The sequence below is a fragment of the Pristiophorus japonicus genome, chromosome 1, assembly GCF_044704955.1.
Source record: "Pristiophorus japonicus isolate sPriJap1 chromosome 1, sPriJap1.hap1, whole genome shotgun sequence".
Classification (NCBI taxonomy): domain Eukaryota; kingdom Metazoa; phylum Chordata; class Chondrichthyes; family Pristiophoridae; genus Pristiophorus; species Pristiophorus japonicus.
Window position 1 is genome coordinate 467,693,519 of NC_091977.1, and position 24,613 is coordinate 467,718,131.

At 45.1% G+C, this 24,613-nt stretch overlaps 1 protein-coding gene across 4 annotated transcripts in view; it reads left to right on the forward strand.

The window, feature by feature from the left end:
• tmem67 (transmembrane protein 67) overlaps nucleotides 1–24,613 on the forward strand; it is a 432,102-nt gene that overhangs the window by 231,686 nt on the left and 175,803 nt on the right. For 3 of the 4 annotated variants that reach the window (XM_070893974.1, XM_070893984.1, XM_070893994.1), the window contains 2 exons: nucleotides 8,333–8,398; nucleotides 24,085–24,241. In XM_070893974.1, coding sequence (XP_070750075.1) covers nucleotides 8,333–8,398; nucleotides 24,085–24,241 — 223 coding nt within the window. The remainder of the gene's footprint in view (nucleotides 1–8,332; nucleotides 8,399–24,084; nucleotides 24,242–24,613) is intronic. The other variant, XM_070894002.1, reaches the window with a different exon arrangement.

Consider the following 24,613-nt stretch of genomic DNA (forward strand, 5'->3'; position numbering starts at 1 on the left):
TGAGAGAAGAAATTCCTCCTCATTTCCGTTTTAAATGGGCGACCCCTTATTCTGAAGCTATGCTGCCTAGTTCAAGATTCCCCACGCGAGGAAACATCCTCTCTGCATCTACCCTGTCACGTCCCCTCAGAGTCTTATACGTTTCAATAAGATCTCTCATTTTTCTAAACTCTATAGGCCCAACCTGCTCAACCTTTCATCATAAGACAACCCCTTCTTCTCAGGAATCAACCTCATGAACCTTCTCTGAACTGCCTCCAATGCAAGTATATCTCTCCTTAAATAAGGAGACCACAACTGTACACAGTACTTCAGGTCTGGTCTCACCAACGCCCTGTACAGTTGTGGCAGGATTTCCCTACTTTTATACTCCTTCTCGCTTGCAATAAAGGCCAACATTCCATTTGCCTTCCTAATTATGTGCTGCACCTGCATGCTAACTTTTTGTACCTCATGTACAAGGGCCCTCAGATCCCTCTGTACATCAGCATTTTGTAATCTCTCCACACTTAAATAATATTTTTGTCCCACCCACTTAATCTATCTATATCCCTTTGCAGATTATTTGCATCCTCCTCACAACTTGCTTTCCCACCTATCTTTGTATCATCAGCAAATTTGCCTATATTGCACTCAGTCCCTTCATCCAAGTTATTAATATAGATTGTAAATAGTTGCGGCCCCTGTGGCACCCCACTAGTTACAGTTTGCCAACCTGAAAATGACCCATTCATCCCGACTCTCTGTTTTCTAATAGTTAGCCAATCCTCTATCCATGCTAATATATTACCCGTAATCCCGTGAGCTCTTATCTTCTGCAGTAACCTTTTATGTGGAACCTTATCAAATGCCTTCTGAAAATCCATATACATGACATCTACTGGTTCCCCTTCATCCAGCCTGCTCGTTACATCCACAAAGAATTCCAGCAAATTTGTCAAACATGATTTCCCTTTCATAAAACCATGCTGAATCTGCTTGACTGTATTATGATTTTCTAAATGTCCTGCTACTACTTCCTTAATAATGGAGTCCAGCATTTTCCCAATGACAAATGTTAGGCTAACTGGTCTATAGTTTCCCGCTTTCAGTCTCCCTCCTTTCTTAAATGGGTGTGTTACATTTGCGGTTTTCCAATCCGCTGGGAACTCTCCAGAATCCAGGGAATTTTGGTAGATTACAACCAAATGCATCCACTATCTCTGCAGCCACTTCATTTAAGACCCTAGGATGCAGGCCATCAGGTCCAAGGGACGTCTACCTTTAGTCCCATTAGTTTGCCAATACTTTTTCTCGAGTGATAGTGATTGTTTTAAGTTCCCCCTCCCAATAGCCCCTTAATTATCAATTATTGGGATGCTTTTTGTGTCTTCTACCGTGAAGACCGAAGCAAAATATTTACATAAGAACATAAGAAATAAGAGCAGGAGTAGGCCATACGACCCCTCGAGCCTGCTCTGCCATTTTATATAATCTTGGCTGATCCGATCATGGACTCGGGTCCACTTCCCTGCCCTCTCCCCACAACCCCTTAATCCCTTATCGGTTAAGAAACTGTCTATCTCTGTCTTAAATTTATTCAATGTCCCAGCTTCCACAGCTCTCTGAGGCAGCGAATTGCACAGATTTACAACCCTCTGAGAAAATAAATTTCTCCTCATCTCAGTTTTAAATGGGAGGCCCCTTATTCTAAGATTATGGCCCCTAGTTCTTGTCTCCCCCATCAGTGGAAACATTCTCGCTGCATCCACCTTCTCAAGACCCCTCATAATCTTCTACGTTTCGATCAGATCATCTCTCAGTCTTCTGAATTCCAATGAGTAGAGGCCCAACCTACTCAACCTGTCCTCATAAGTCAATCCCCTCATCTCCGGAATCAACCTAGTGAACCTTCTCTGAACTGCCTCCAAAGCACGTATATTCTTTCGTAAATATGGAAATCAAAACTGCACGCAGAATACCAGGTGTGGCCTCACCAATACCCTGTATAACTGTAGCAAGATTTCCCTGCTTTTATACTCCATCCCCTTTGCAATAAAGGCCAAGATTCCATTGGCCTTCCTGATCACTTGCTGTACCTGCATACTAACCTTTTGTGTTTCATGCATCAGTACCCCCAGGTCCCGCTGTACTGCAGCACTTTGCAATCTTTCTCCATTTAAATAATCACTTGCTCTTTGATTTTTTTTCTGCCAAAGTGCATGACCTCACACTTTCCAACATTATACTCCAATTGCCAACCCGAGAATGAACCATTTATCCTGACTCTCTCTTTTCTGTTCGTTAGCCAAGCCTCTATCCATGCTAATATATTCTCCCCAACCCCGTGAACTTCCAGCAAATTTGTCAAACATGACTTCCCCTTCATAAATCCATGCTGACTCTGCCTGACCAAATTATGCTTTTCCAAATGTCCTGCTACTACTTCTTTAATAATGGTCTTCAACATTTTCCCAACCACAGATGTTAGGCTAACTGGTCTATAGTTTCCTGCTTTTTGTCTGCCTCCTTTTTTAAATAGAGGTATTACATTTGCAGTTTTCCAATTTGCTGGGCCCTCCCCAGAATCCAGGGAATTTTGGTAAAATACAACCAGTGCATCCACTATCCCTGCCGCTACTTCTCTTAAGACCCTAGAATGCAAGCCATCAGGTCCAGGGGATTTATCTGCCTTAAATCTCATTATCTTACTGAGTACTACTTCCTTAGTGATTGTGATTGTGTTAAGTTCCTCCCCCCCCCCCCAACCCCCCACAGCCCCTTGACTATCCACTGTTGGAATATTGTTAGTGTCCTCTACTGTAAAGACTGATACAAGTTCAGAGTTTCTGCCATCTCCATGTTCCCCATTACTAATTCCCCGGTCTCGTCCTCTAAGGGACCAACATTTACTTTAGCCACTCTTTTCCTTTTTATATACCTATAGAAACTCTTGCTATCTGTTTTTATATTTTGTGCTAGTTTACTTTCATAGTCTATCTTCCCTTTCTTAATCAATTTTTTAGTCATTCTTTGCTGGCTTTTAAAAGCTTCCCAATCTTCCGTCCTCCCACTAGTTTTATCCACTTTGTATGCCCTTGTTTTTAATTGGATACCGTCCTTTATTTCTTTAGTTAGCCACAGATAGCTATCTTTTCTCTTGCATCCTTTCCTCCTCACTGGAATATATTTTTCTTGAGTTGTAAAATATCTCCTTAAATGTACACCACTGTTCATCAACCGTCCTACACTTCAATCTATTTTCCCAGTACACTTCATCCAACTCTGCCCTCATACCTTCACAGTTCGGAAGGCAATAGTTTGGAAGGACATTAGCTTGGATGATGTGGAATCTATATGGGTAGAGCTGCAGAATACCAAAGGGCAAAAAACGTTAGTGGGAGTTGTGTACAGACCTCCAAACAGTAGCAGTGATGTTGGGGAGGGCATCAAACATGAAATTAGGGGTGCGTGCAATAAAGGTGCAGCAGTTATAATGGGTGACTTTAATATGCACATAGATTGGGTTAACCAAACTGGAAGCAATACGGTGGAGGAGGATTTCCTGGAGTGTATAAGGGATGGTTTTTTGGACCAATATGTCGAGGAACCAACTAGTGGGGAGGCCATCTTAGACTGGGTGTTGTGTAATGAGAGAGGATTAATTAGCAATCTCGTTGTGCGAGGCCCCTTGGGGAAGAGTGACCATAATATGGTGGAATTCTGCATTAGGATGGAGAATGAAACAGTTAATTCAGAGACCATGGTCCAGAACTTAAAGAAGGGTAACTTTGAAGGTATGAGGTGTGAATTGGCTAGGATAGATTGGCGAATGATACTGAAGGGGTTGACTGTGGATGGGCAATGGCAGATATTTAGAGACCGCATGGATGAACTACAACAATTGTACATTCCTGTCTGGCGTAAAAATAAAAAAGGGAAGGTGGCTCAACCGTGGCTATCAAGGGAAATCAGGGATAGTATTAAAGCCAAGGAAGTGGCATACAAAATTGGCCAGAAATAGCAGCGAACCCGGGGACTGGGAGAAATTTAGAACTCAGCAGAGGAGGACAAAGGGTTTGATTAGGGCAGGGAAAATGGAGTACGAGAAGAAGCTTGCAGGGAACATTAAGACGGATTGCAAAAGTTTCTATAGATATGTAAAGAGAAAAAGGTTAGTAAAGACAAACGTAGGTCCCCTGCAGTCAGAATCAGGGGAAGTCATAACGGGGAACAAAGAAATGGCGGACCAATTGAACAAGTACTTTGGTTCGGTATTCACTGAGGAGGACACAAACAACCTTCCGGATATAAAAGGGGTCGGAGGGTCTAGTAAGGAGGAGGAACTGAGGGAAATCCTTATTAGTCGGGAAATTGTGTTGGGGAAATTGATGGGATTGAAGGCCGATAAATCCCCAGGGCCTGATGGACTGCATCCCAGAGTACTTAAGGAGGTGGCCTTGGAAATAGTGGATGCATTGACAGTCATTTTCCAACATTCCATTGACTCTGGATCAGTTCCTATGGAGTGAAGGGTAGCCAATGTAACCCCACTTTTTAAAAAAGGAGGGAGAGAGAAAACAGGGAATTATAGACCGGTCAGCCTGACATCGGTAGTGGGTAAAATGATGGAATCAATTATTAAGGATGTCATAGCAGTGCATTTGGAAAGAGGTGATATGATAGGTCCAAGTCAGCATGGATTTGTGAAAGGGAAATCATGCTTGACAAATCTTCTGGAATTTTTTGAGGATGTTTCCAGTAGAGTGGACAAGGGAGAACCAGTTGATGTGGTATATTTGGACTTTCAGAAGGCTTTCAACAAGGTCCCACACAAGAGATTAATGTGAAAAGTTAAAGCACATGGGATTGGGGGTAGTGTGCTGACATGGATTGAGAACTGGTTGTCAGACAGGAAGCAAAGAGTAGGAGTAAATGGGGACTTTTCAGAATGGCAGGCAGTGACTAGTGGGGTACCGCAAGGTTCTGTGCTGGGGCCCCAGCTGTTTACAATGTACATTAATGATTTAGACGAGGGGATTAAATGTAGTATCTCCAAATTTGCGGATGACACTAAGTTGGGTGGCAGTGTGAGGTGCGAGGAGGATGCTATGAGGCTGCAGAGCGACTTGGATAGGTTAGGTGAGTGGGCAAATGCATGGCAGTTGAAGTATAATGTGGATAAATGTGAGGTTATCCGCTTTGGTGGTAAAAACAGAGAGACAGACTATTATCTGAATGGTGACAGATTAGGAAAAGGGGAGGTGCAAAGAGACCTGGGTGTCATGGTACATCAGTCATTGAAGGTTGGCATGAAGGTACAGCATGTTGGCCTTCATAGCGAGGGGATTTGAGTACAGGGGCAGGGAGGTGTTGCTACAGTTGTACAGGGCCTTGGTGAGGCCACACCTGGAATATTATGTACAGTTTTGGTCTCCTAACCTGAGGAAGGACATTCTTGCTATTGAGGAAGTGCAGCGAAGGTTCACCAGACTGATTCCCGGGATGGCGGGACTGACCTATCAAGAAAGACTGGATCAACTGGGCTTGTATTCACTGGAGTTCAGAAGAATGAGAGGGGACCTCATAGAAACGTTTAAAATTCTGACGGGGTTAGACAGGTTAGATGCAGGAAGAATGTTCCCAATGTTGGGGAAGTCCAGAACCAGGGGACACAGTCTAAGGATAAGGTGGAAGCCATTTAGGACCGAGATGAGGAGGAATTTCTTCACCCAGAGAGTGGTGAACCTGTGGAATTCTCTACCACAGAAAGTTGTTGAGGCCAATTCACTAAATATATTCAAAAAGGAGTTAGATGAAGTCCTTACTACCAGGGGAACCAAGGGGTATGGTGAGAAAGCAGGAATGGGGTACTGAAGTTGCATGTTCAGCCATGAACTCATTGAATGGCGGTGCAGGCTAGAAGGGCCGAATGGCCTACTCCTGCACCTATTTTCTATGTTTCTATCTATGTTTCTATAGTCTCCTTTATTTAAGCTTAATACGCAGGTTAGAGATCCAACTTTCTCACCCTCCATCTGAATTTGAAATTCAATCATGCTATGATCACTCATTCCAAGGGGATCCTTTACTAGGACATTGTTTATTAATCCTGTCGCATTACACAGGACCAGGTCTAAGATAGCCTACCCCCTGGTTTGTTCAGTTACATACTGCTCAAGGAACCCATCCCTTATGCACTCTATGAACTCTTCCTCAAGGCTACCCCAACCAATTTGATTTGTCCAATCAATATGGAGGTTAAAATCACCCATGATTATTGCTGTTCTCGTTTTACAAGCCCTCAATATTTCCTGGTTTATGCTCCGACCAACAGAATTGCCACGGTTAGGGGGCCTATAGACTACGCCCACCAGCGACTTTTTCCCATTATTATTCCTTATCTCCACCCAAACTGTTTCAACATCCTGATCATTTGAGCCAATATTGTTTCTCACTGTTGCAGTGATTCCATCCTTTATCAATAAATAGAGCTACCCCACCTCCTTTTCCTTTCTGTCTGTCCTTCCGGATTGTCAAATACCCCTGACTATTTAATTCCCAGTCCTGGTCACCTTGTAACCACGTCTCTGTAATGGCTATCAGATCACACCCATTTGTCTCTAATTGTGCCGTCAACTCATCTATTTTGTTACGAATGCTATGTGCAAAGTCTCTGCCATTTCCCTGCTTCCCATTATTAATTCCCCAGTCTCATCCTGTCAACATTTACTTTAGCTACTCTCTTCCTTTTTATCTACCTCTGGAAGCTCTTATTGTCTGTTTTTATATTTCTTGCTAGTTTACTCTCCTAAACTATTTTCTCTCTCTTTATTATTTTTTTAGTCGTCCTTTGCTGGTATCTAAAAATTTCCCAAATCCTCTGGCCTTCCACTATTCTTTGCAACATTGTATACCTTTGTTTTCAATTTGATACCATCCTTTATTCCTTAGTTAGCCACGGATGGATCATCCTTCTCTTAGTCTTTCTTTCTCACTGGAATATATCTTTGCTGAGAGTTATGAAATATCTCCTTAAATGTTTGCCACTGCTCATTTACCATCTTACACTTTAATCTATTTTCCCAGTCCACTTTAGCCAAATCTGCATTTATACCTTTGTAATTGCCTTTATTTAAGTTCAGCACACTAGTTTGAGACCTAGCTTTCTCACCCTCAAGCTAAATTTGAAATTCTACCATGCTTCCAAAGAGGATCCTTTACTATGCGATCATTAATTACTCCAGTCGCATTACACATTACCAGATCTAAAATAGTCTGCTCCTGGTTGGTTCCACAATGTATTGTTCTAGGAAACCATCCCAAATACACTCTATGAACTCTGCACTTATCTAAGTTATACATCATTTTCCAGTCTTGTGCCCAATCTCCCACACATTAAGATCTTCCTGAAGCAGACAAGCATCTTCTACAGTTCTAACACTTGCACAGATCTTGGTATCAGCTGCAAATTTGCAAATTGTGCCCCAACTCCTAAATGCAGGTCATTAATAAAAATAGTAAAAAGCAACGGTCCCACCAGTCGTCTCCAAACAGATCCACATTCATCAATAACTACTTTTTGCCTGTGTCCTGCCAGCCAATTCTGAATGCAACTCAATATATTACCACTAATACCAGAGGCTCCGATCTTATAACGAAGCCTCTTATGTGGTACCTTATCAAAAGCTTCTTGCTATAATAGCTCATGCACACTCTTGTTGAGAATTCCTGATCCTGCTCATGAAATGCAGCACAATTCAAACCTCAGAATAGCAGCAGCAGCATCTAGGATCCAAAAGCAAGAGTGAGGGACAAATTAGGAAAAATAACAATGGTATTTTCCTGGATTCCACAATAAGAACATAGCCACAGTTTTTTTTTAATCGTTCACAGGATGTGAGCATCGCTGGCAAGGCCAGCATTTATTGCCCATCCCTAATTACCCTTCAGAAGATGGTGTGAGCCACCTTCTTGAACCGCTGCAATCCGTGTGATGAAGGTACTCCCATAGTGTTGTTAGGAAGGGAGTTCCAAGATTTTGACCCAGTGACAATGATGGAATGCTAATATATTTCCAAGTCAGGATGGTATGTGACTTAGAGTAGAACTTGGAGGTGGTGGTGTTCCCATGCACCCACTGCCCTTTGCTCCCACTGCCCTTGACCTTCTAGGCGCTAGAGGTTGTGGGTTTGGGAAGTTATGCTGGCCATCGAGTATAACGGGTAAATTGCATTTGCACCCATTGTAATGGGCGGTAATTGTATATCTATATGCGTGTTTGTGTGCAGTTTGTCTACAGGTGATTACTTTGGAATTTTATGCATTATTTATACATTGTTCTTATTTACAGTTGTGTCCCGATAGCATAACTAAGCTTAATGCTACTTATACCTTTGGAACCACATATCAGCAAAGAGTGAGTGTGACCACTTGTATTTATTATTAATTGATGACAAAGTTCTTAAGCTATATTTCATCTGTGGGAATAGTAACCGAAGCATGTTTGTTTCACACTGTTCTGTAACATTAAACAGTTAACCATGTAAGAAAATGAACATTTTGTTACCTCAACTTAGCATTTTATAATCTGTCTGAGAGTAAGGTAGACTAAGTAAATTGTGTAATTTAATTAGAATCTCAAAAGTGCAATATATGGGCCTGGGTATTCGGCTTTGATGTTTTGGGAGCAATAATAGCGGCGGGACAGAAAAGTTAGAGCCTGGGAACGGTTTGCGCCTCAGTAAGTAAGTTTGGGCAGCTGGGCCCTGAGTCAGGGGGTGCAGCGTGAAGGGAGATGTTGTACACTTGGAGACGGCGAAGGTTGAACAGCTTCCCACTGATTCTGTAGTTTAGTTCCACTCCAGCGGGGAGCTTGTTGACTGTGAGGTGGAGCATGGCAGCGAGGAAGATTGAGAAGAGGGTTGGGGCGAAGACGCAGCCCTGTTTAACACCGGTCCGGACATGCATTGGGTCTGTAATTGATCCGTTGGTAAGGATCACGGCTTGCATGTCGTCGTGGAGCAGACGGAGGATGTTGAACAACTTTGGGGGGCATCCGAAACAGAGGAGGACACTCCATAGATCCACGCGGTTGAAAGTGTCAAAGGCCTTTGTAAGGTCAAAGAAGGCCATGTATAAGGGTTGACGCTGTTCCCTGCATTTTTCCTGCAGCTGTCGCGCTGCAAAGATCATGCCCCATAGGGGACGAAATCCGCACTGTGACTCCGGGTTGATGAGGAGAATCAACACCGCCTCCAGTGAGCCAGTGCAACCTTCGGCTGCCTGAGGAAAAGAGTGTTCGAAGACCAGGCCCTCAAATCTACCACCAAGCTCATGGTCTACAGGGCTGTAGTAATACCCACCCTCTGGTATGGCTCAGAGACACCTCAAGTCGCTGAAGAAATACCACCAACGATGCCTCTGCAAGATCCTACAAATCCCCTGGGAGGACAGATGCACCAACATTAGCGTCCTCGACCAGGCCAACATCCACAGCATTGAAGCACTGACCACACTTGATCAGCTCCGCTGGGCAGGCCATATTGTCTGCATGCCAGACACGAGACTCCCAAAGCAAGCTCTCTACTCGGAACTCCTTCATAGCAAACAAGCCAAAGGTGGACAGAGGAAGTGTTACAAGTCGCTGGAGAAATACCACCAACGATGCCGCCGCAAGATCCTACAAATGTCTGTGATGTACTTATGAATGATTCCATGAGGCAATGTGTTGTACTCAAACTGTAGTGACCTTGGTCTTTTATTCCAAACACCAGAGTGAGGCACAAGCATGGTGTGCAGCCTTTTATACTGGGCCCTGCCACCAGGGCAGGAAACCCCCGGTCTCCACCAGTTGCACCCTCTAGCCATCATGTAAATCTTATTGATAATACATCAGGTAAACAAGTCTCCATCTTATGCAACCACACAGTGACTACACAGAGTGTACATCCATAGTCTGCATATACAACAAGGACACCCTCAAAGCGTACGGGTCGGGCTGATGTTCAAATTCACGCCGGTGTTGCAACCAGTGGCATTGCACACCGCTCTCCCGGGCGGTGCTGCTCAGCACCGCCGCTAAACCAGAGCCGAGGATCGCTGTGCGGTGTTGGAGGTTGATTGCTCGGCTAAAACACCTCACCGCAGGCATTGCTGCCGCTCCATGGCAAAAAGCGGAGTGCAGACGTCCCAAAAATCCAGCCCTTGGTATGGTAATATGCTGTCTCCCACCACATATTGGATATATTTGAAAGTTAAACTTATGTAGTCAATTGTATAATTCAGTCATAAAACTGCTGAAGAAGTCACTGCATTGTGACACAGCAAGTCCGAGCTCCAATATGTGGAACCATGGTGCAGCTTTACACAGATTTACATCTGCAATACCAGGGAATTTTCAAGTGGAAGGCAAATATCTCCCCACAGGAAGGGTGGTAAATTGGAGTGAGATTCCCATTTCACTTTTAGAAATCTATGCTGACTGGTTCAAGTTAATACACATTTTTCTAAGTGCTTATTAATTTCATCTTGTATCAAGCAGGCTAGTTTATTAACAATTGAATTAAGACAAACTGGCCTATAATTTCCTGGATTATCCCGGTTTCATTTTTCAAAGAGGAGAGTCACATTTGCCCCACCTCAGTCCTCTGGCACAATTTTCCTTTGGCCGTGACTACTGCCAACGAAGTTGAAATAGTTGCGTATGCGCAGTTTCAATGTTTTTCGGTTGTTCACTAATTGAAAAGAAAATATTGGGCCGAAAATTGCGGACTCGCTGGGTCCGTACGAAGTGCGCACGGACCCAGTGAGGCCTTGCAAAATGCGCATGTGCCAAAAAACGTCTTTTCCGATCTGTCAAAATTTCTTCAGACAGATCGAATGCATCCCCGGGCGAAGGATATCTGCACGGGGAGAGATTGAGCTATTTGCCCAACTCATGTCCAGCGAATGTCTTTCAAACTTTTACGGTAAAAGCAGGCGCATAGCTTACTTTTACCAACGAAACACTTTTAAAACATAGAAAAATTTAATTTAATCACATTTTTATATTAAAAACCGATTAAGGTAAGTTTATTTTTAAACCTATTAAAAGACATTAAAAAAAATTCAAAAAAAAAAATATTTTTTCGAAAACATTTAATTACATTTAATTTCAATTAATTTTAAATATGTGAGGGTTTTTTGTATTTATTGTGCTGTGTTTCGCTGTTTTAGGGGGTTATTCTCATTGATAGTAATGCGAACTTGTACTAACGGAGTTCCCATTATTATCAATGAGAATATTACCTCGTGATTGGAGTTCCAGGCCCACGTGATTACAACATAGACACCTGTACGTGAAAAATAGATCCCCATATGCTGCGCAGTGAATGAAGGCCTCAGACCGGAATCCTATGTTTCTTCAGGACCAACAGGTAGTTTCATAGATTTTTTTCGGGTCGGATGCGTTCGTACGAAGGAAGCCTCCGACTGCAATTTTCTCCTCATTGTCACCATTGCAAAGAAAATACTTTCAGAGAGAAAGGAGAGAAGGGGGGTGGTGAAAAGAGATCGCTACTGCTGAACAGAGGCAGATCAGGAAAAGATTACATAAAATCTATTTGAAAGTTACCTGTGATGAATTGAGGAAACCAGTAAACATGAATTTTGGGTCAGTATAAAAAAATACATTCTGAGGTTAAGTGTGCCAGCTAATTTGAAACTTTTCCCTTCCTCAACACCCAGCTTACAACAACTAAAGTTTGCATTTCTATAGCATTTATTGGGGCTAAAGTTCTGGCCTTGCCGAAGTGTGGACGGACCCGACGAAGCCTCACAAAAGCCGGTTGTCGGGGCGCAATGCGCATGCGCTGAAAATCGGCTTTTCTGATCTGTCTCTTGACAGATCGAACGCATTCCCGCAGGAAGGACATTCGCAAGGCAGAGATTGGGCTATTTGCCCATCTCTTGCCCAGCGAATATCATTCAAACTCTTACACCTGGTGAAACAGGCACAGCCTACTTTTACCAGCATAAGAGTTTTAAAACATATAAATTAAATTTAAAAACACATTTTTATGTTAAAAACCTTGACCATTAAGATAAGTTTATTTTAAACCGTATTAAAACACGTTTAATAAAACATTTTCTAAAACACTTAATTAACTTTAATTTCAATGGGCTAGAACCTCCACTTTTCTTTGCATACCTAACACCCACTTAATGCCCATTTTACCGCTGAAATGACGAACAACAGCCCTATATCGCCCATTTTGGCACAAAATGGAAACTGATGGGCATTTTTAGGAAACTTATCGGCGAGCGTTACTTTCCCCATGTGCATAACGTGGGAAGAAATATTACCGCCCGCCCACTTTTTTTGGGCGGAACCAGCAGAGTGGGCGAAATCAACGCCCCATTATATCGCCCGATGTTACTTTCCGCACGAAATTAACGCTGAGATTTAATATTAACGCCCGCCCACTGTTTTTTGTCGTAAAGAGCATATTTACCCAAACTACCGGCCATGAGATCGTCCATCGTCAATTTCACCACCTCGCACACAGATCGCCCACAATATCGCTCGCCCAAAAAAACGCCCACAAAAAGTGGAACTAACCGGAATGAATGCCAGCGGTGTGGCTGGCATTTGTTAAATCCCACTCTTACGTGAGGAGCTGATATCTGAAAGATTTGCCTGAAAGAGCACTGAGTGACAACCCTGACACACTGCTGTGTGTGTGCAGCTCAGACATCAATGATGTCCATCTCCTTTGTGCAGTTAAAGTTTATGTTGATTGATGTTAAGTTGTATTTAACCCTTTCATGGTAAGGAATGTGACGTTATCCACTTTGGGGGCAAAAACACGAAGGCAGAATATCATCTGAATGGCGGCAGATTAGGAAAGGGGAAGGTGCAACGAGACCTGGGTGACATGGTTCATCAGTCACTGAAAGTTGGCATACAGGTACAACAGGTGATGAAGAAGACAAATGGTATGTTGGCCTTCATAGCTTGGGGATTTGAGTATAGGAGCAGGGAGGTCTTACTGCAGTTGTACAGGGCCTTGGTGAGGCCTCACATGGAATATTGTGTTCAATTTTGGTCTCCTAATCTGAGGAAGGACGTTCTTGCTATTGAGGGAGTGCAGCGAAGGTTCACCAGACTGATTCCCGGGATGGCGGGACTGACATATGAGGAGAGACTGGATCAACTGAGTCTTTATACACTGGAGTTTAGAAGGATGAGAGGGTATCTCATAGAAACATATAAGATTCTGACAGGACTGGACAAGTTAGATGCGGGAAGAATGTTCCCGATGATGGGGAATTGCAGAAACAGGGGACACAATCTTAGGATAAGGGGTAGGCCATTTTGGACTGAAGTGAGGAGAAACTTCTTCACTCAGAGAGTTGCAAACTTGTGGAATTCCCTATCACAGAGAGTTGTTGATGCCAGTTCATTGGATATATTCAAGAGGGTGTTAGATATGCCCCTTACGGCTGAAGGGATCAAGGGGTACGGAGAGAAAGCAGGAAAGGGGTACTGAGGGAATGATCAGCCATGATCTTATTGAATGGTGGTGCAGGCTCGAAGGGCTGAATGGCCTACTCCTGCACCTATTTTCTATGTTTCTATGAATCACCAATGTGTAATGGTCCAGCTATCTGAGACAATGCGCAAGGCTATGTTCAATAACAAACATTTTATACCAACATTGGTCTGAAATCATAAGTATCACAGGCAATAACACCCAACCCCTGACCACACCCCACTTTTTCCACCATTGACATAAATCACATGTTCAACATGTCCAGCAACACAGAATACAAAGGCAAAGCAGGAGCGTGGTCCCCAGTCCCCATACATTGCAACAAATTGCATACACCCAGATGGAGATATAACAGTGCCATCACCTGCACGCATGCACCTCACTTTCCTTCCCCCCTCCCCTTATTCTTTCCAACTCTATCCCTTCCCTTCCCCGCTCCATGGCACCTGGCCAAGGAGCACCTCGGGCGGTGTCTCATTGTGGGGGATGAAGGCAAATGTGGTGGTTGCATGGGTACGGTAGCAGGGGGTGCTGAGGGGGCAACATTCTCTGATGCAGAAGCAGAATCTTGGTCCTTGCTCCCATCTGTCGTTCGCAGTGATGGTGCGGAACCTAGGGGTGGAGTGCCGCGCTCGAGGACCACTGCAAGGCCTGTGGCATCAGTGATCCTGGCTATCACATCCAGGACCTCCGCCATGCGCGGAATGTACTTGGTCATGGTGGCCAGCTGTCGGGATATGCTCCCAAATGCTTCGATGAGCTGGTCACCAATGTCTACAGTCCTCCTACAGTCGCGCTCATGGAACAGACCTGCCGCGTCCATGAGGCCTCCGCGGGGTCGGCGCCGTCCTGGGGACAAATGGGGTGCCCTGTGGCAAGGTGCTTGGGGCCTTCAGTGGAGGTGGGAATGACCAGAGGACCACAAGATGGCCTTGGGGTGGAATGGCTTCTGAAGCGTGGTGGTGCAGATTCTTCCAAGTCCGTGCTCTCATCCGTGGAGAACAGACCAGCAGATTGCCGGGCGACAATTGGAGCTCCTCAGCACCAGATGTAGTAGGATCGTCTGCCGACTCCTGCCCCATGCCCCCACCTTCTGGCCTTTGTGGTCTTACCTAGGGCCGCGCTGCTGGCTGAGCTACAAAACACAAATGAGGTTATTAGAGGAGAAGGGAGTGCTAGGGTGACAAGGTGAGTTCAGCGCTACACACAGCATATGCACGACAAAAGCACCACCGCTATCAATATCATCACAGTCATCACATTTCATGACCATCAACACATTGTGCATTGCAATGATTTTCATTAGGCCAGCATTATTTCTATGACAATTTTAGAAATCATCGATCATATATGATTGTTCGTATATGAATGGCTGTGGCATCTATAGACTTTACATGACACAATGGTGTAAGCTTTACTCACGTGGCATCACTTCAGGGTACGCAGATGCTTCCGTGGCTGTCCGCTGGTGCTTCCCCACGAGTGCGAATATACGCTCCTCCATATCAGTGATGTCGCTGGAGACTGGTCGCCTCCCCCCACCCATTTGCCTCTGCACGGACCTCATCGTCGATAGCTTCTTCTGTAAAAGGTGACAGGATGACATGGCATGAGATCATTGCGTGATATCATTGCTAGGTACTGTCACAGAGACTGATACAACACATAACCGACAGATGTAATCGTGATTATTATGATAATTATCATTCTTTACCGAAAGACATACACCGTGACCACAGGCTTTGAGTAAAACATTCCCGGTAAAAGTGGAAGACCTCACATCTGCTGATAGTCACTCATGACTGTTACAAATCAAATTATATAAATACATAAGTACATGTAAATAAATGTAATACTTACTCTTGCGGATCCCACAAGGTCGTTCCATTGTTTGCGGCATTGGTTGTCGTCACTCCTGGCTCTTTTGCGCCCTTCAATGTGCTCCTCTCCCAGCTCACTACTCTCTCCAGCATCAGTCTCCACTGCGTGCCTCCTCCTCTCTCTCCATTATAGGCCAAATTCGGTCAAATATGTGGCTGGTAACACCTACTTTTTGTTTGCCTACTTGCTGTGAAGCTCTAGTTTCCCTCCTTCCTCCCAAAGCAGCCACACCACAGCCAGCCACGCCTTCAGTCCCTTGAGCTCCCTCTCTCTCGGTCTCCTCTTCTGCGCATGTCATGGTGACCCTTGACCTCCAGAATCATGGGAATCAAGCATTGCCAAGCCGTTGCTAAGGATGGCCACACTATACGGCAGAAGGCCAGAAAAATTTAATGCTACCGCCCATTTTATATCGCTCGCGGTCACGCCCATTTTCAAAAATGGAGACTTGGTGGTTTGAGAATGGGCGAGAAACCGGTGATCTGAAAACCCTTTTTTAACCACCCACGCCGTAAATATCACCCATATAACCACAAAAGTGGAGGTTCTAGCCCAATTACTTATACATTTGTGGGGTGTTTTATTTATTTATTATGTCGTGTTCCCATTATTATCAATGAGAATACTGCAGAGTGATTGGTGGTCCAAGCTCACTTGACTCCAGCTCTGTCATGCGATGGAGAAGTCCTCTTCCCTTACGCTGCACATCAAAAGAAGGCCTCTGATGGGAATCGAAGGCGCTTCCAGGACCATCAGGTACTTCTGCAAAGAATTTTCGGGTCGGAGGCATTCATCCGAAGGAAGCCTCCAACCGGAATTTTAGCCCCATATTATGTATAGAGATGTCTCAGAATACTATACAGGTGCAGTGTCGAAAATCCGGAGTTCCGGAATGTTCCGGAATCCGGATTCTGGGATGATCCATAGCAGGATCGTCCAGAATCCGTGAAATGTTCCGGAATCCGGACACCCTGCCAAACCGTTACTGCCGCCAGCCGGACCCAAGGAAAAGTTAAAAATTAAATCCAACTACTGTACAGTGACAAAAATTGCAAGGCTAAAAACGTCAATCCTACCTACTCCAAGCCAGGTCTTTATCGTCATCGCACCGCTGCTCCTGGGTCCGCACCAACTCTGCACAGCACACAATTCCTCGGCCAGCACCAACCAAGCTCCCGCACAAGTCCCTTCGGCCAGAACCAACCAAGCTCCCGCACAAGTCCCTTCAGCCAGAACCAACTCTGCAAAGCATGCAATTCCCCAGCCAGAGCCAACCAAGCTCCCGCACGCAAGTCCCCGGCTAAAATCAAACTCTGCACAGCACACTGCAGCTCTCCAAAGCAGGAACCGCGCGATCGGATCGCAACGGCCCATGACTCCGAGCGCAGCTGACCCGACCTCACTCGAGCTCACCCAAGCTCACCCGACCAGATTTCGATTTTAAGTTTGCACACCTATACCAATAATAAAAAATACCTGCACCTGTACTGTACATGCACTTTTAAATTCAGAATTTAAAAAAAATTACTGGCATTAAACATTATAGGGCTACCCCAGCTGACCCACCTACATCCCATGATGAGACCCCCACCTGAACCACCTACATCCCATGATCAGACCCCACCCAACCTGACTCAATCACTGTGGTGTTTTTCCCGATTTAAAGATCTGCATGGGTAAAGATTGTGAATTTGTGTTGTGTCATTGCAAACGTGTCAAAAAGGCCAACAGATACCACAATGGGTTCAGATAAAGGAAAGAAGAAGCATAGTTCACTTTCAATTGCCAAGAAAGTGGAGTTACTCCAGAGATTAGTGTGGTACTGTGTAAAGACTTTACATTTGGCGACGAGAAACGGGAATCATCGACCCACGAGAATGGCCACCGGTAGCACAGATGAAAGGTACTGTGTTGGTGAGGACTGGGACGATTTCATTGAGAGGCTCCAGCAGAGTTTTGTCACAAAGGACTGGCGGGGAGACGCAGCGGCCGACAAGCGAAGGGCTCATCTGCTGACCAGCTGTGGACCTAAGACTTACGCGCTCATGAAAGACCTGCTAGCACCCGAGAAGACGGCGGACAAAACCTTCAAAGAGCTCAGCAAACTAATCGGTGAGCACCTCAAACCGGCGAGCAGCGTACACATGGCCCAATACAGATTCTATACACACTGACGTCGGGAAGGACAGAGCATACCGGATTTCGTTGCGGACCTCTGACGCTTGGCCAGCCTCTGTAAGATCACAGACGCCTGCAGGGGGGAGACGCTAAGGGATTTCTTTATTGAGGGCATCGGTCATGCTGGGATTTTCAGAAAGCTAATTGAGACGAAGGACTTGACCTTGGAAGCGGCGGTGTTGATGGCTCAGACTTTTCTGGTGGGGGAGGAGGGAACCAAGATAATATACACGCGCAATTCTGCCTCCAACATGGATCAGGGAGTCAACATCATAAACGCGACTCAGAGCCCCGCAGGCAGGCAAGGGCAGTTCGAGACACCCCAGGCAGCAATAGACCCAAAAGTAAGTCTCCAACAGAGACAATGGCAGGCTGAACGGACATTTACGCCCCCCCCCAGTGGACAATGCGGCCAGGAATGGGGCCATTGACACCTACTAACAGGGTGCTCAAGAACAGTCAAAGGGACAATCAGTGAGGAATGCCTGGTAACAGCTCTTTTGTTCACAACAATGGGAATCTCAGTTCATGCTGGAGGTGTGGGGGCAGACATGCTGCCAGGACTTGCAGGTTTCAACAGTTCGTCTGCAGAAATTGTAACCTCAGTGGCCATTTAGCCAGAATGTGCAGAAAGCCTGTAACCAGGCGAATATACGAGGCGGATGAACCAGATGAGGGGTCTACAAGGCAGGACGACGCTTGGGGCAAATCAATGGACGTTGAAGTTCAGCGGGTGCATGTGGCAAACATTCACAGCTCATACACCAAAACAATGGTGATGAAAGTCCTATTAAACCGTATTCCTGTACGCAGGGAGCTGGACACGGGGACCAGCCAGTTACTCATGAGTGTGCAACAATTCGAAAAGCTGTGGCCACTCAAAGCCAGCAGACCCAAACTAGAATGCATTGAGACGCAATTACGGACGTACACCAAAGAAATCATTCCAGTGCTAGGCAGTGCAATGTTGGCGGTCACACACACTGGATCGGTGAACCGGCTGCCGCTCTGGATTGTCCCGGGCAATGGTCCCACACTGTTGGAGAGGAGCTGGTTAGCTGAGATGAACTGTAAATGGGGGGATGTGCACACCATGTCATCTGTGGAGCGAAGTTCATGCTCACAGGTCCGACAGCAATTTGAGTCACTATTTCAGCCTGGCGTCAGGACGTTCAAAGGTACCAAAGTGGTGATACGCATCACCCCGGACACCAGACCAGTGCACCACAAAGCCAGAGCTGTGCCGTATGTGGTGCGGGAGAAAATTTAGAGCGAGTTGGACCGGTTGCTGAGAGAGGGCATTATCTCGCCCATTGAATTCAGCGACTGGGCAAGCCCCATCGTCCCGTCCTAAAAGCGGATGGCTCGGTCAGGATCTGTGACGACTACAAGGCCACTATCAACCGGGTATCCCGATAGGACCAATACCTGCTCCCGCGAGCGGAGGACCTTTTTGCCACGCTGGCTGGCGGCAAGCTGTTCACCAAGTTGGACCTCACCCCAGCCTACATGACCCAAGAACTGGCCGACTAATCTAAACTACTGACCACCATCACCACGCACAAGGGACTGTTTGTTTATAACAGCCTGCCAGATCAAAATCTGGACCAACAGAGATCCCCTCCTATCCTTGATTAAGAAATGTGTCCTGACTGGGGATTGGGCGCCCGCATACGGAGCATGCCCTGAGGAGGTCAGGCAGTTTCACAGATGGATGGATGAGCTCTCCATCCAAGCCGGCAGCCGGTAGTCATCCCGAGGGGCAGGGAAGCATTCATCAGGGAACTCCACAGCGAGCACTCGGGCATCGTGCTGATGAAGGCCATTGCCCGGTCACATGTGTGGTGGCCGGAAATTGATTCAGACCTAAAACACTGTGTTCACAGGTGCACGACGTGTGCCCAGCTAGGTAATGCTCCCAGGGAGGCCCCGCTCAGCCCGTGGCCCTGGCCCACCAGGCCATGGTCACGTATTCATGTAGACTACGCGGGCCCGTTCATTGGAAAAATGTTTCTCATTGTGGTTGATGCGTACTCGAAATGGATCAAGTGCATCATTTTGAATTCGTGCACGACATCCACCACCGTGGAGAGTCTGCGCACGGTCTTTGTGACCCACGGCTTGCATCCTTGTTAGCGATAATGGCCCATGTTTCACAAGCTACGAATTCCGGGAGTTCATGTCGGGTAATGGCATTAACCATGTCAGGACAGCACCGTTCAAGCCGGCCTCCAATGGCTAGGCGGAACATGCGGTCCAAATCATAAAGCAAGGCATGCTCCGGATTCAAGGACCCTCCCTTCAATGCCGCCTATCACGCCTCCTGCTGGCCTATAGGTCCCGACCGCACTCGCTCACGGGGGTCCCGCCCGCGGAGCTACTCATGAAACGAACACTCAAAACTCGGCTGTCCCTCATTCATCCAGTCCTGTCCGACATTGTTGAGGGCAAGCGCCAGTCCCAAAACGAGTACCATGACCGAAATTCAAGGGGGTGATGTATAGAAATTGATGACCCCGTATTGGTTCTCAATCACGCTTTGGGGCCCAAATGGCTCGAGGGTACTGTAATAGACAAAGAGGGGAATAGGGTCATAGTGGTTAAACTTAACAATGGGCAGATATGCCGCAAGCATCTGGACCAAGTGAAAAAAAGGTTCAGCGTGGACACTGAGAAACCTGAGGAAGATCATGAGATGATATTTACACCACCACATGAACGAGCAACAAGAACATTCAGCAGCATGCACAGTCCCTGCAGTCAGCCCGGACAGGCCGGAATCACCACAGGTGACAGACACGCATACCAAGACTCAACAACCAGAGCCTCAACTGCGGCGCTCCATGAGGGAGCGCAGACCACCCGAGAGACTTAACCAATGGTCCCAATAAGATGTTGAGGGGGAGGTGATGTCATGTATGTAACCTTTATGTAACAACACTGCAATACTGTATATACGTAAGAAATGCACACCTTGACCATGGGGTGAACTTGTGGGAGACACTCCTCACCTGGTCATCCAGGTATATAAAAAGGGAGGTCCCACGCAGGCTCATGACTTCTTGGTCCTGTGAATAAAAGTTCAGGTCATGGAGTGACCTTGTCCACAGAATGTGCCTCATGTGGGACCTCCCTTTTTATATACCTGGGTGACCAGGTGAGGAGTGTCTCCCACAAATTCACCCCCTGTGGTCAAGGTGTGCATTTCTTATGTATATACAGTATTGCAGTGTTGTTACATAAAGGTTACATACATGACAATTAGATAGAGGTGCTTCAGTGAGAAGATTGAGTGAGGAGTGTGGTGTTGGACTCTCCACCGTCTATAATATCAGAAAATAGAAAGAACAGCTCATGAAGTTTTATGCGGAAAGTAATGCTCATAAGGAAATGAGTAAGAGAAAAAGTATGCATAAGCCGAGATGTGATGATGTGGATCGAGCAGTGATGGAATGGTGGTGATAGAGGCGAAGTGAAAAGGTTCCTTTGCCCAGCCCAATGGTGGTGCAACAAGTTAAAATATTCCATGCACTACTGGGGATTGAAACTCCATGCGAGTACTCTTCTGGTTGGCTAGCCAAATTTAAAAGGCATCATGGCATCAGACAACTGAAAGTATACGGTGAGAAAGCCTCAGCAGATCATGAGACAGCCGAAAATTACATTGATAAGCTCATCAAACTAACTTTTGATGAAAACCTCTCACCTGAGCAAATGTGCAATGCTGACGAGACAGCACTATTTTGGCGCTACGTATCGTGAAAGACATTAGCAGCAGCAGAAGAAACGCAGCCAGCCGGTGTAAAAGACGCCAAAGATAGGTTGACTGCTTGCTGCTGCAAATGCGGCTGAGACACATGAGTGTAAGCTTATGGTTATTGGGAGAAGCCAGCGTCCAAGATGTTTCAAGGGTTTGAGAGTATTGCAGTGCATTATTATGCCAATATAAAAGCATGAGTTAACCAGGGTAATCTTTCTGAACTGGTTTGAGAAACATTTTGTCCCTCAGGCATGTGCTCATTGCACGGAAGCTGACCTTAAGGAAAACTACAAAATATACTTGCTGCTAAACAATTGTTCAGCACATCCCGATGCTTAACTTTTGGTAAAGGATAATGTCCATGGAATCAACTTACCTCCAAATGTTACATCATTGATACAGCCAGTGGACCAAGGAATTTTGAGATCGATGAAGTGTCTCTACAAAAACAAGTTTATGAGGTATTTGCTTAATGCTGTGAACATAGGCATGGGAGTAAAAGCATTCTCAAAAGCTTTCTCTATCAAGGATGCCATATGGGCAGCTACAAATGCATGGAACTTGATAACTGCGGACACCTTGGTCAATGCTTGGCATAACATCTGGCCATCAACTATTGCTGAAGATGATGCTGATGATGCTCCTCAGGACTTTCAAGGCTTTAGTGTGTCCAGGGAGAAAGCAATGATTGCTCAACTTTTAGATTATGTAAGAGGTTGACTTACGAAGCTGCACAGGAATTGAATGAGGACGATGTCGAGAAGTCATAGACATAGACAATGATGCTCCCATTGTGCATACAGTGACAGATGAAGAAATCATGCAGAGGGTTTTGCACCCAGAAGAATGATAGCAGTGAGGATGATGTTGATGCCTGTGATCAGCCACGGCGATTGACAAGAATTAATTAACGCCTTAGAACAACAAAGCTTCATGTGAAGAAGAAATACTGCAGGTCTACAGAATTTGGGAAAAATTAGTGAAAGAAAAGCCCAAATTATTTAAACAAACAACAATATTGAATATCTTTCAAAAGATGTCGCATCAGAAGGCCCAAGACCGACAGCATGCACCTACACCAGCAATTTCCACATTTAATAATCCTGTTGCTATCCCATCATCAGCCCCAGACATCATAGCTGAGCCCGCTACCTCAAGCACAACCTTCAGCCAATTATAACTGTACCTGTTTATTTTTACTCTGTTTACCAAATAAAAGCCTTCATTTACTGTTTTATATTTCATAACTTTACTGTTTTACAAATAAAAACCTTTATTATAGTTCATGCTTTGAGTACTGTACATTCCTTTTCAAATTTGAAGATGGTAGCAAAAGATATAGGCTGGGAAGCTCACATTAAGTATGGTTTAAAACAAATAGAAGCCTCTTTTAACCCAGGGGATGTTCCTACGAACTTTGCATTCAAGTACTGTACTGTACAGTCTACAGGTACAGGGGTACAGGGCATCAGACTACCTTCCAAAACATACAGGTACAAAATCAAGAGAGGGAGACTTACCATGCGTTGCGAAGAAGCAAGCTCTATAAGGCCTGTGACGAGAAGAACTACAAAATGACATCCAAAAAACGGAAATATTGGAAAATGGGTCCAGGCATTTCCGGATTCGGGACACACTTCTGGCATTCCAAAATCTGGAAATACCCGAACCTGGGCTCGGGCGCTTCCAGACTTCGGACATCAGAAACACGTTTGAAAGTCTGGAAAAACATGAAGTCCAGAATGGCCTTGGTCCAGAGGGTTCTGGATTTTAGCCACTGCATCAGTAGTGAGACATAAATTCTGATGAAAGCTCTTTGACCTGAAACGTTTACCCTGTTTCTCTCTTCACAGATGCTGCTTGACCTGAGAATTTCCAGTATTTTCTGTTTTTATTACAGATTTCCAGCATCCAGTGTTTTGCTTTTGTAACCTTGACAAGAAGGTAAAAATGCAGCTGAAAGAAGGATGTTAAAGAGGTGTTTGATGAGGTGTGGAGGGGTGGAAAGGCAAAGATGCTGCAAAACGAAGTTCCAGAGTATGGAGTTGAGGTAGCTGGAGAAGCAACTGCTGATGGTAGAATGGGAAACAAGAAGTAACCCAGTACAGGAGGATGCATTCAGGGATGTGGTGCTGGAGGAATGCATAGAAATTGAGAGTGGTGAGACTGTTGTTTGATTTGAAGGTGAAGATGAGACTGTATACAACTTTAAAAGATAGCGATTTCATCTGGGGCTTCCTTGCATAATGCCTGACATGATGGGCTGCTGCGGGATTTTACTGCCCTTCTTTCCAAACCAAATCAAATGCTGCGCAATCTGCCATTCCACATCCTTTCTTTCCAAAGTTGATTCTCTGCGACACAGGAAGTCGGTGGAGCTTGGTGTGTTTAGGAGTGATGCAGACCTTCGTGTGGGTGAAAGTATATACGACGAACAGAAGTGGGAAGTTGGCAAGCAGATCATTGGAGAAATCCAGTCGCAAGGTGATAAACACATGTATTGGGGCATTGGCAGGCAAAGTTGTGCAGGCGAAAGATAAAACTCTTGTTGACAAATCAGGTGTGGGGGAGGAAGCTGAACTTGGGGATCAAGCAATGTGCCAATTTCTGTACTATTAGTTTGAGTTCTTGCAATGGATGCTATTAAAGAAACTCAAGTGCTATAATTCCATGCAACAATTATTTTGCCTTCTAAGAGAATTTCTATACATTGTATCCATGTTTTACTTATTTATTTTCTTTCTTGGACAGTGTACACTTCCTGTTTCCAAGCTTTTATCTGAATATGATGACACACACTTTTATGACATTTACATGCTTTACAAAGATGAAAATGGTGAGGACAAACTGTGCCCTATTGCAGTTCGTAATTTAAACCTTCAATATAATGGAAAATTCGTAAACCAAGGTAAACATTATATTCCTGTTTTGCCATTTCTTGTTGAATTGCTCAGGTTTAATGTGCAAACTCTTCTGATTTAGCTAATAAAAAGCAGTTGCAAATTGTTGGGAGTCCAGTCGGGCAAATCTCTTCTGAGGCAAGAATCAAAAATTATTGGTTCTCATTTGGGTGACACTTGATTTCCCTCAAATACATGCTGTTTTTACCCATGCAACTAAAGTAGCTGAGAACTCTGTTTTCTCAGCTGACATTTTATTAAAATAGATTACTCATCCATTTGTTATATTCTTAAAAGCTTTATTGTGGTATAATCCACTATTGTTTGAATAGGAACAGGAGTAGGCTATTCAGCCCTTTGAGACTATTCGGTCTTTCTAT